We start from the raw sequence: 12,660 nt of genomic DNA, 5'->3' as shown, positions 1-12,660 counted from the left end.
CTCTCCTGCAGACGTAGCTATTTCCAGAGTACAACGTACTAATGAGAAATAACTCACTGTATAGGTCATATCTGTAAAATATGTTTTTCAAAACTTTTGATTTTCTTCTCCAAAAACGTTTAGAATGTTGGTATAATAACCCAGACATAAAAGTGTTGAAGGAGTGATTATGGTGAAATGTTTATTTTTCGAGTTGGTTGTCTTGAAACTCCAAATACTAATACTTTTTCACTAATAACACAAACAACCTATTTAGAGTTCTACGTGTAGGAGCAATATGATGTTTTCATTGCAATGCTAGTGCTGCAGCGTGCCAGTTAACAAGACTGTTAGCGTTCACAATCATTGTTAGTGAGTTTGTAATGGATTGGAAACGGCTGTAATCGATTTGTCTATTGATGTTGTTATCAAAGTTAAGGAACTGAACACAGTCATCGCCATACGAAGGTCATTTACACGAGGGCAGTATTACAGTATGTACGGCAACGATACAAACTTTCCACAGTGCCGAATTCAGTTGTTCCAGTTGCTGTCGCTAGGAGCTGTCCGCGGTGCTGAAACGACGATGGTGAGCTGACTTGAAGAAAGAGAACGGCATACCCAACGAGAAATCGACTTAGCGAGCGTTGGAATTGAACAGTCTCTGTCTATCTGCTGATAACGACATCAGGACATAGCTCTCATAAGAGTGGAGCGCCCGTGCTGCGCAGTGTGCGATCCCGAGGTCTCACGGCAAGTGGCGTTTGCAGAGCACGAGCAGTCTCTATTTCATTTTAAGGAAAAGTGTTGATCCCAAGGACATTCCTTTCTGTGAGCAGAGGACCGCTACTGAAAGGAAGCATGAGTGCGGCACGAGATTACATAGTCGTTATGATGGTTCTCTTTGCAATGATGACGGACATAGGCGCTGAAGGTAAGATGCTCAATCATATAACGGAAGGCTATTTGGTCGCTTGTGCACATGTGTATTGCAATGCAATTCTGTTTCCGACCCGCCGGTGTTATCTTACCACTGTATCCAATTATGTGTGACTCTTTTTGTTGGTAGGCCATCTGGGAAACTACAGATGAAGATGTGTTTGTGGGAGGTCAGTCACAGTTGGCTATCGGTCGTGTTTCGTCCTATACTGAGGTTTAAATGGTCCCCTTACCGCAATTCTTCTCAAATAACTCATGTGGAGAAGAGGATATATCGTTTATTAACGGCAGATGTTGTAGCCTATTATTATAGTGTTAGGCTATATTATAGTGTTAGGCTATATGATAGTGTTAGGCTATATTATAGTGTTAGGCTATATTATAGTGTTAGGCTATAGTATAGTGTTAGGCTATATTATAGTGTTAGGCTATATTATAGTGTTAGGCTATATTATAGTGTTAGGCTATATTATAGTGTTAGGCTATACAGTAGCCTATGTATTGCCTGCAATGAAGAATTCACCACAAGCCATACTAATTGCAATTGGCTATCCGGTTAGTTAAACACATTCATTTCATTTATTTAAAAAAGTTATACATTAACTAGTGATGGTAATTTAGAAATCATTTAAGCAAATTCCAAATCCAAACTTTAAATAATTGTAAGTATTGTAAAAACTTAAACAATCGTAGACTAATAAAGTGTGGTAAACTTATCTTAATTTGTGTCAAATATCATGTCCTTTGAAGTGTATTTTAATCGGTAATCATTATAGGCCCATATATAACCTACATGGATGGAAAATGTAATTAATTCTTGCTTGGCAGTGGGCCAATCATTTTTAATAATTCATGAATATCGTGTCAACGTCTATCTCATATTTTAAGAAATGTGTTCAAAGGAGATCTAATCATGAAATAACATGTATATTAGTTCTAAGAACGTTGGAACGCTGGCTGCACTATTCCTGCCTTTGATTTGACAACATTACTGAATAAAGTACTATCTTATTGAAAATCCTCGAGCTGCGCATTGTATGGGGGGGGGGGGGGGGGGGTTAGGATAGTTTGGAATAAATACACCTATAAAGACAACCAGACAATATTTTCTTGGCCTGCATCTGATAATTCTACCCACATAAATATTTGTTATTAAAAGGTTGGTCTTGACTTGCACCCACGGTGTACTTCACACGAGTCTCACGTAAGCATGCATGTCACACAACGTCGATCATGGCAGACCCATCATACATGTACATTATGTTCAATCTGCAGAATATGTTTGCTTCTGTTTTTTACCCCATATTTGAGTGCCCCTGTGCAGGGCTGGAACCTATTACATTTCAGTTTGCGTCACATCAGGAAGGTTTGAAATTCCAACTAAATAATACAAATTCTAATTGAAGATAAATACTGTGCAATATTTAAATAATTGGTCTTTCAATTCATATCCTGAATTTACTGAGAGAGAAAAAATGATTTTGAGTAGATGTTTAATAGAATAGAACGGTATGAACAAAGGAAGAAAAAGGGAGGGTATCTATGTTGTGGGAAAAGATGTCAGACTTTGGCAGAATCATGCACATATTTATTTGATAAAGTAATACATCAACCTATTATAACCCCAATTTATACAGCTTTTTAGATCCACGAATACATATCCGATATTATAAAGACTAATAGCTATTAAACGGCTCCGTCATGCCTGCAGCTGGGAAAACCTGGCCCCAGAGGGAATGTGGCCCCAGAGGGAATGTTCATATTCTGCATTGATCCCACATCACAGTATCAGCCTGACCTTTTGACCTCAGAAGTCCTGTCCTTATCAGTCACCTTCTATTGAACCTCTGAAGCTGCAATTTACTGCAGAACAGAAGCACCTGTAAAAGCACTCTAGCTAATGTGAGGCTCCATCAATCCAGTTTGAGCACTGAGCGAGAGGCTCAGTGTGCTAAAAGCTGGAGCCCATATTAAATTGATAGCATTGTGCTGTGCTAAAAATGGGTGACAAATTGATGAAGAATAGGTGAGGGTAAATATAGGTTGACTTAAGGTTGGTCAGTAATCCTCCATGTTTTTTTGTTGTTGAATCAATGTACTGTAAACTGAGTGTACAAAACATTAAGAACACCAGGTGAATCCACGTGAAAGCTATGATCTCTTATTGATGTCACTTGCTAAATCCACATCAATCAGTGTAGATGAAGGGGATGTATCAAGGGGATGTATCAACAACAGGTTAAAGAAGGGGATGTATGAAGGGGATGTATCAACAACAGGTTAAAGAAGGATTTTTAAGCCTTGAGACAATTGAGACATGGATTGTGTATGTGTGCCATTCAGAGGGTGAATGGACAAGACAAAATATTTAAGTGCCTTTGAACAGGGTATGGTAGCAGGTGCCAGGCACACCGGTTTGAGTCAAGAACTGCAACGCTGCTGGGTTTTTCATGCTCAACAGTTTCCTGTGTGTATCAACAATGGTCCACCACCCAAAGGACATCCAGCCAACTTGACACAACTGTGGGAATCATTGGTGTCAACATGGGCCAGCATCCCTGTGGAACGCTTTCAAGACCTTGTAGAGTCTATGCCTCAATGAATTGAGGCTGTTCTGAGGGCAAATGGGGGTTGCAACTTAATATTAGGAAGGTGTTCCTAATATTTTGTACCCTGAGTGTATTTACAATCTGTCCATAGATATAGTTAATCTCATAGGCTGCATTAATTGAGGGCGGGATGCAAAAGCCTGCGTAGTTGTGTGTCAGGGGCTCTAATGTCAACATGTTGTTCCACAGCACATTGTGTGTTTCTACTGGTTTTATGCTGTGTTTGTGAGAATCATAGGGGAAGAGAGGGGAGGAAGAAGTTTGTGTCTGCTCACAGCGAGAAGGCATAACCCCTGCTACTCCTCTCTAATTATAATGAAAATTACAATACAAATCTCAGCGCGATCATTGATAGTGCAGGGTGCTGTGTCTTTATTGGCCGATAGGGGGCACATGAGGCCAGTGATGCTGCCGCTTTTGAGCGTCCCCTCTTGATATGGTCCTCAGGGTGGACTGTAATCATAATGGGAACAGGAACATCCTATTCCTCTCTGCCCGTTATACTGTCCCTGTGCGACGGATCCCTGTGCTCGGACACTTCCCACAACTCTCCGGCACCACGAAGTATGAGTGGGAGGACAGTGGACTGGAAAGGGGAGTTTTGATCTTATTTTATTAGCATCTCTTTTAGTCCTCATTTGGACTAATCTTCTAAGAGTCCTTAAACATGAAAATACAATTTATTATACGATCACATTTTCACATGTAACACACTGTTACAAGCAGATATAATACACTGACATATTGACCAGATAAATACTCTAACTGTCTGAAAGTATAGATTGATTCCTTCATCTACCATAGTCCCACACAACCTTCCAATATATTATATTTGAATGGTTCTAAAATATTGTTTGAATTTATATATTGAAAGGTTTCTGGTTTGCTCAGATACATTATTCAATTTCTTTATTGCTCTAAATCAAAATGTTATTTTGCCTATTTCTCTTTTCTGTCTGGATAACACAGATTGTGGACAATCTGTTCCTGGTATTTCGTGAATGTCTGCCTCTGACTAACTGAATACTGTTGTGAATAGAGTTTGACCGTTTTAAATGAAATAAGCCTGTTCTTTTCAATTATCTTGTTGCTTGATGACCAACCAAGAGCATTGAGCATGACTACAACAGAAGAACCATATCTCCACCTCCAGCCTCCTAATTGAACTTGCTGATGCATGACCCCAGACCACAGACCAGTAGTTCACCTGACTGCCAATTAATGCTTGGGTTGTTTGCTTAAGAATCTTTCCCAGTAAATATTTAGCTATCCTTCTGATCATGCATGAATTATAATTTTTTTGTTGGTATATATTAAATAGTGGCCCAAGGCAGCTGCCCTGCGATATTCCACAGTTTAAAAGGGGAAGAAAATGAACCACTGATATAGGTGGACTGTTTCCTGTCAGTTAGATACGACTGTACCCAATTCAATGCTGTTCCTTAACATAATGCAAAAATCTTGTCAAAATTATTTCATGATCCACTAAATCAAATGCTGCACTAAAATCTAAAAATAGTACACTCACAAACCAATTAAATCTGTATTTCAGTGGAGCTGAAATCTGGGGAGCATTATAGCAAAGTAAAAAGCAGCAAAATGATTGACAATATCAGCTGTTTTTGTTGTTGTTCTCCCGTCAACATCCACACTAGATGGGAATGATGAAATAGATGTACCAAGTAATGTCTGTGAGCTTTGGGGTCCCGCTCTGTCTGTTTTCTCCATATTGATGCCCTGATAAAAAACCTAGCCTAGCGCTGAGCTAGATGGCTGGAGGGCTGGTGGTCTGGAGGGCTGGTGGTCTGGAGGGCTGGTGGTCTGGAGGGCTGGTGGTCTGGCGGTCTGGAGAGCCGGGGGGCTGGGGGTCTGGAGGGCTGGGGGTCTGGAGGGCTGGTGGTCTGGAGGGCTGGTGGTCTGGAGAGCTGGTGGTCTGGCGGTCTGGAGAGCCGGGGGGCTGGGGTGCTGGAGGTTACGAGGGCTGGAGGGCTGAAGGGCTGGGGATCTGGAGGGCTGGCGGTCTGGAGGGCTGGCGGTCTGGAGGTCTGGAGGGCTGGAGGGCTGGAGGGCTGGCGGTCTGGAGGTCTGGAGGGCTGGCGGTCTGGAGGTCTGGAGGGCTGGCGGTCTGGAGGGCTGGGGGTGTGGAGGTCTGGAGGGCTGGTGGTGTGGAGGTCTGGAGGGCTGGCGGTCTGGAGGTCTGGAGGGCTGGCGGTCTGGAGGGCTGGTAGTGTGGAGGTCTGGAGGGCTGGTGGTCTGGGGGGTTGGGGGTCTGGAGGCGACTCCCTGCACTGCCACCTCTGTCATCTACTGACACAGGTCTGATAGAAGATTATTACGGCTAGCTGAGAGAGAGAGAGAGAGAGAGAGAGAGAGAGAGCGAGAGAGAGAGAGAGAGAGAGAGAGAGAGAGAGAGAGAGAGAGAGAGAGAGAGAGAGAGAGAGAGAGAGAGAGAGAGAGAGAGAGAGAGAGAGAGAGAGCGAGCGAGAGAGAGAGAGAGAGAGAGAGAGAGAGAGAGAGAGAGAGAGCGAGAGAGAGAGAGAGAGAGAGAGAGAGAGAGAGAGAGAGAGAGAGAGAGAGAGAGAGAGAGAGAGAGAGAGAGAGAGAGAGAGAGAGAGAGAGAGAGAGAGAGAGAGAGAGAGAGAGAGAGAGAGAGAGAGAGAGAGAGAGAGAGAGAGAGAGAGAGAGAGAGAGAGAGAGAGAGAGAGAGAGAGAGAGAGAGAGAGAGAGCGAGCGAGCTGAGTCAAATGGCTGGTGCAGGAAAGACTGGCTACAGCTAGAACAACATCAAACACATGCACACACACACACATGCACACCCTTGGAGTACACACACACATGGAAACACACACACATGTACACAAGAATGAATCCTCCTGTTTTAACTTATTGAATCGAGTAGATCTGAACACAGAAAAATGTTAATGTGATGTAGTGAATTGAACAAAAGCGCCCGCCCATATTCCCCGTTGGTATCTGTGTGGGCGCAGAGCACAGCTTTTCATTTTCAATGATCAATTACCCCTGACAACCATACGTGGGCGGAAGGGTAGGTTTGAGAACAAGCTTTTGTGTGTGTGTGTTTGTAAAAGCAAGAAGAATCAGTTTGAGCGATGATACATTTCCCAGATTTGAAGTCGTTGTCAATTACTCTGTATTGCAATATTAGAACAAGTGTCATCAATCTAAAGCCATGTGTGATGTCTGAGGCTTGGCACACAGAGTCCAATTATGAAGGCCTCGTGTTTTGCTGTCTTTTATGTTTTTATTAAGTTAAGCTTTCCATGTTGGAGCTCTTAGCTTGACCTGAATATGCCACTACCACTACTTTCTTCTAATTGTAGTGGTTGTTTTTCTCCCTATAGCACGCAAACACTGCATCTGTCTGTGTGTGTGTGTATGCACACACACACACGCTTGCAAGGAGAAATCATAATCGAGCTCTGCTCAGCTTTTTTAGCTCCCCCCTAATTACTGGCTATTAAAAATCTGCGCCCCCGTTTATACAGCCCTCTTCTAAGCTTGTCTTTTAGAGTAACATTTTACTGCCATTCATCTTATATAAAAGAGTACGAATATAGATCTTGGAGGTTGTGATGAGAGGTGATGTTTTAGAAAGAGTATTTCTCATCGTCCGAGAGGATGCCATGTTCCTTGACACGCTGCAGCTGGTGTAGATATTGTAGTGAAGATGACAGACTTTTTATGAAAACGATCAAGGCACAAGGTGAGACCCAGATGCAGACACAGGAGGCAGATGGTTGGAGTCTTACAATGTTTATTAATCCAAAGGGGTAGGCAAGAGAATGGTCGTGTACAGGTAAAAGGTCAAAACCAGTTCAGAGTCCAATAGGCACCGAAGGGCAGGCAGATTCAAGGTCAGGGCAGGCAGGATGATCAGGCAGGCGGGAAAGTAGTCTAGAGTCAGGCAGGGGTCAAAACCGGGAAGACTATCAAAAGAGAATAGAAAAGGAGTATGGGAAAAACACGCTGGTTGACTTGACTAAACATACAAGATGAACTGGCACAGACAGACAGGAAACACAGGGATAAATACACTGGGGAAAATAAATGACACCTGGAGGGGGTGGAGACAATCACAGGGACAGGTGAAACAGATCAGGGGCGTGACAGAAAACAAGGATATTGAATATAGGCTAAACAGGCTAAACTTCCACCCAGCTTCCTTCCATCCTCTCTCTCTCTCTCTCTCTCTCTCTCTCTCTCTCTCTCTCTCTCTCTCTCTCTCGTTCCTCTCTCCTTGTCCCCGCCGCAGAGAAAAAGCAATTTGCTCTGTGTGTCAGTGATCTGATGCAATCAGCATTACTTCACGGCATGTAGGGAAATAAAACAAAAGCTGGAAAGAGGGGACATCTCCTTTAATTAAACACCATAGATGCTTTGAGATCTGATGAAGATTATATAATTTGGGAGGATTGAAAATGTCCAACACATGCTTTTCTATTACCGGTGATTGACCTGTTCCAACGAGCTCCTCCCTGTGCCATCAGAGGCTATTCAGACCATGTATACCCTCCAAATTGTTTCAGAGTTTCCCTTTTGACACACTCAATTGGAAATGAGTGTTATTGTAAAGCAGCCGTTGGTGCCCGTCCCCCGGGGAAGGAAGGAAGAGGGCTCAGTCTGAATAGATCTTTTGACACATCCCAGGCGGTGCGGCGAGGCACTGAGAGGACGGTGGAACTGAACGCTGTCATTCTCTTCTCCTCCGTCTTCTCCCCTCTGCATGCGTGTCTCTCTGAATCGAGCCACTGCCCCTGAGAAATGTTTACCCTAGCTGCTGTCAGTGAAAGCCGGTTTCCTGAAGGCTGTGTTCATCTGGTTTACTATATCTCCATCTCTGAATGGAACAATACGTCTCCTTTGTGACAAAAGCCCTCGAGTTATAGTATATGAGGATAAAGTCACACATCTGAGTAAACATCCGAGTAAACATCTGAGTAGTTCTACCTGTTTACGCTCCATTACTGGGAATGCAGCCCCCTGTCATCTTCAAACGTCATTTATGCTCCAGTGTATTTCTGCATGGCTTGTACCGTTCCAAACCAGAAACAAACCTGTTCCTCTCTTGTCCTGCCTCCTTGTTCCATACTGCACAGTACCATCCTGTGGCTCTCCAGTTCTTTCTCCTGTTCTACTTGAACACTCAGTACCGTGGGTCTGGTCTGAAAGCAGAGCTATAGAACATTAACACTATTCATGTGTGAATGACTGGTGATATCACATAGCAGCCTTTGGTTTCTCTCCCGGCTAGCTGGCTGCTGAGAGGCTTGGGGACGTTCATTACAAATCAATGGCCAATTTGGTCTGCACTCTGGCCGTATGTCCCCATGCATTACTCTCCAGGCTGTCTCCGCCTGGCGTATGGCTCTACTCCATAATGTAAATAAATCCTGCCTCCCATTTGTATTGTGTTGCTTGGGATAATGACCTGACGCACAGTCAGTAAGAGACATAACATCATGCTTGAATTGAAATCCACTAGAAAAGTTTCCGGAGCTAGACGGTTTTCTTTTTCCTTATTTGTTCTTATTAAGATGAAGTTTGGGGTTTCTTTTTTCACACACTCCTCATCTGCTTTTCTATTCCCTCCTCCCTCGCTACCTCATCCGTCCTCACCATGAAGTTCGGTCAGTCTATCGATCTGATCATCGAGGAGGAGAGCAAACGTTAGTGCAGGGAATCAGTACCAACCCATCCTCTCCTCTCCTCTCATGGATTGGGAAACTGTGTACACCTGGCTAATTGGGGCTGGCATGTGGTAAACATGCAGAGCTGAGGGCCTCTCTGGAACCATTAGGCCCTTGGACAGCTCTCTTTCTTTTCCCCACGCTTGGTTCACACTGCCAGGTCATGTCTGGAGGGCTCTTCATCTAGACGGGCGAACCAGGATCAGACCAGACCAGACCTGGAGGAAATCAGCTGTGGTCGTGTGCACAGGCAGCAGGTAAGAACTTTCACAGGCAGCAGGCCAACACTTCCACAGGCAGCAGATCAACACTTCCACAGGCAGCAGATCAACACTTCCACAGGCAGCATATCAACACTTCCACAGGCAGCAGATCAACACTTCCACAGGCAGCAGATCAACACTTCCACAGGCAGCAGATCAACACTTCCACAGGCAGCAGGTCAACACTTCCACAGGCAGCAGATCAACACTTCCACAGGCAGCAGATCAACACTTCCACAGGCAGCAGCTCAACACTTCCACAGGCAGCATATCAACACTTCCACAGGCAGCAGGTCAATACTTCCACAGGCAGCAGATCAAGACTTCCACAGGCAGCAGGTCAACACTTGCTTAACTCGTCTGAAAGTAAACAACACACTTTGTTTCTTCTCATCAGACATGTTTTGGACCTTCGTGTTTTATGCAGGAGGGGTCAAGTAGATAGGGGTGACAGTGCTGTTTGTTTGTTCTTAGTTGGTCAACTCCAGTCATGTTTTTTTATTTACCATGATGACAACCACAAGACTGACTGTCCTGAATCCATTTGGTGGAATATGGGCCCTCTACCACTTGTACTGTAATTGTAATTTCCCACCATCACACCCACCTCACACTTGACTTTTACCATAAAGTCTCTCAGTCCCCATAAAGATGTGATTAATGTGTTGCTGTGGATTTTGCTCACTTCACTCTATATGCTTTAAGGCAGTCCTACGGGACTCTTGCTCCTGCTCGGAGTACAACTCAGACGTCCAGGGCTTACGTAAAGGACATCACATTGTTACTAGCAATAGGCCGAAATGCAAAAATATTGTTAGTTAAAGCTGTTACTAGATAACAAGAGACCTTCCTCCCTCTCCTTTCTCTCTCTTTCTGAATGAGCATTTTTAGTGAGCGTTATTAGCCAGCTCTGTTCATGCCCTTCGTAGTGGGGATGTATGCAGCTCTGACAGACTCAAGCTATGATAACGTTTTGGTGTAAAGTTCTAGTAGCGTTCTGTCGGGGTTATTCTCAGTATCCCTCTGTTCATTGCCACATATGTACATACTTTGTAGTCATGCTGTTTCACAGCTTTTGCTTATTAACAGTTAGCCAACCCGTCATTCTCTCCTTGAGGATGATATGAAAGCAGAGACTGTCATGCAAGCTGCTGTGGGGAGATGTTGCCATATGAATACAACAGAGACCCCCCACCCCCCTTCTGTTTTCAAATATCTACATCAAAGTTCTAAAACATGTTTTTTATTGGACATGGTTGTAAATGGTAAAGTGTAAGACATGGTACGTTTAAATGGATGCTTTGAGCCTGTGAATTTGATTCTTCACAACTGATTTAGGGAACATAACACAGAGATTGTGAGTGAATGTTGGCCCTGAACCTTTTGAAGGATATTCTTTTAGGAGGAATCACTCTGGGCTTATCAAGGTTGGCATTGGCAATTATATGAGTAGAAAGGGAGACTAAATGTCCCTTCTCCCATGCCTGTGGAGCAGAACAGTCTGTCTGTCATGAACTGACCATATGAAACGCTCGTGTCAGATATCCTTGGAGTCCTAGTCTCTACAGTAATAAAGATGAATAATGCAAATCGTTGGAAACGGCGGCGGATCCCATCGGAAGGAATCAGCATTGTCGTTATTTACCTTGCTGTCAGGCTGGCTCTAGCTCAGCACAGAGAGGTAAACAGATGGCCACTGAAGGCCCCAAGAATGGAGATGCATAAGTAAGACAAATGCTGCAGCTCAGGGTTTAGGTGTTAATCTTATGACATACACTTTCAGTTCAGGTTGTATACAGAATAGTGGGGTTTTACACAGAGGGAATCATAGAGACACCTGAGGCTGGACTTTTAGCCTGTTCATTGAGCATAGCTTACCTAATTTAGATAATGTGAAGAATATTTCAATGGCTAAAGGTCATTCATTTTAATCTTCCTTTTCAAAGTTAACACAACAACTGGCACTGCTAGTTATTTTGGGAAGACTGCTGCATTCCACGTCAATAATAGTTGGATTTCAAACAAGTTTTTTTTAATAGGACATTTCTGAAAGTCAATGAAAAGAGGTTATTTACCCAGTATGCAGGACACATTAACTCTGCAGTGAAAATGCTGTCTTGAGTGGTTAGAGGATGTGAATGAGCCACATGCAGAGAGAGAGAGAGAGAGAGAGAGAGAGCGAGAGAGAGAGAGAGAGAGTGAGAGCGAGAGAGCGAGAGCGAGAGAGCAAGAGAGAGAGAGAGAGAGAGAGTGAGAGAGCAAGAGAGAGAGAGAGAGAGAGAAAGAGAGAGAGAGAGAGAGAGAGAGAGACTACAGTGACAACCACCTGCATTCATCCACAGCGCATCGAGCTCTCTTCCAATGTTGAACATTACCGGCTGTCTTCTCTCAACATAAAGACACTCAAGCACTCCATTTTCTCTGCACCACCTGGGCATGGATGGAGGAGAAAGGCAAATGAAAAGCACTTAGTTCAATCCATTCCCCAAGACTTATTTATTTAGAATGATACAACAGGTGGGTCTAATCCTGAATGCTGATTGGTTAGGGTAATTTGCTTAATATTTGTAGAAAGCAGGCAGGCCTGAGGGGCTGTACATGGTTATTTGGACATGGGTCTTTGTGTCTTTCTGCCTTGATCAAACACCCTGTCTCTATATGTCTCTCAGAAACCTGAATAAAAGACAGGGAATCTCTGTTTTAGAGATATTTCCCTTCCCTGAAAGTAGTAATTTGAGGGATACAATTAATCTAGTACTGTAATTGAACACAACAATGGTGGGGTTGCCTGTTTGGTGGTTTATCCAACCCCCTCAGCAATAGTGTTTCTCTTAAATCTTCAATCTGAAGCTCTTCAGGGATTTTCATGGATCTCTCTGTAGCCTGGTTCATTTCCTCGCTGACTGTACACATCTATCCCATAGGAGACAGCTATTGACATACACCATGCTGTCTGAGATATTGATTACTTACCAGGGGACACATTGCTGTGCCCCTGTTGACCTCAGACTTCTGGATGTCTCTGTGAAACCTGTATTTCAGAGAACTGCTCACCCAGAAGAAGTGCTATATTTCCTCCAGCTCAGTCACCATCAAACTGGAAAAAACATTTCCTTTGACGTGACAAGCCATTTCAAGGTACATAAGTTGCTATTGGGGTAT

At 43.7% G+C, this 12,660-nt stretch overlaps 1 protein-coding gene across 1 annotated transcript in view; it reads left to right on the top strand.

Annotated features, from left to right (window-relative positions):
• Positions 1-512: 512 nt before the first annotated feature.
• LOC106613099 (seizure protein 6 homolog) overlaps positions 513-12,660 on the top strand; it is a 120,430-nt gene continuing 108,282 nt past the window's right edge. The window contains exon 1 of the mRNA XM_082956382.1: positions 513-913. Within this exon, the coding sequence (XP_082812508.1) occupies positions 841-913 (73 nt within the window). The 5' untranslated portion in view covers positions 513-840. The remainder of the gene's footprint in view (positions 914-12,660) is intronic.

Source organism: Salmo salar, chromosome 09 (assembly GCF_965601325.2).
Source record: "Salmo salar chromosome 09, fSalSal1, whole genome shotgun sequence".
NCBI classification, from domain to species: Eukaryota; Metazoa; Chordata; class Actinopteri; order Salmoniformes; family Salmonidae; genus Salmo; species Salmo salar.
Note: the sequence above shows the minus strand (reverse complement) of the source record. Positions and strands in the feature narration are given on the sequence as shown.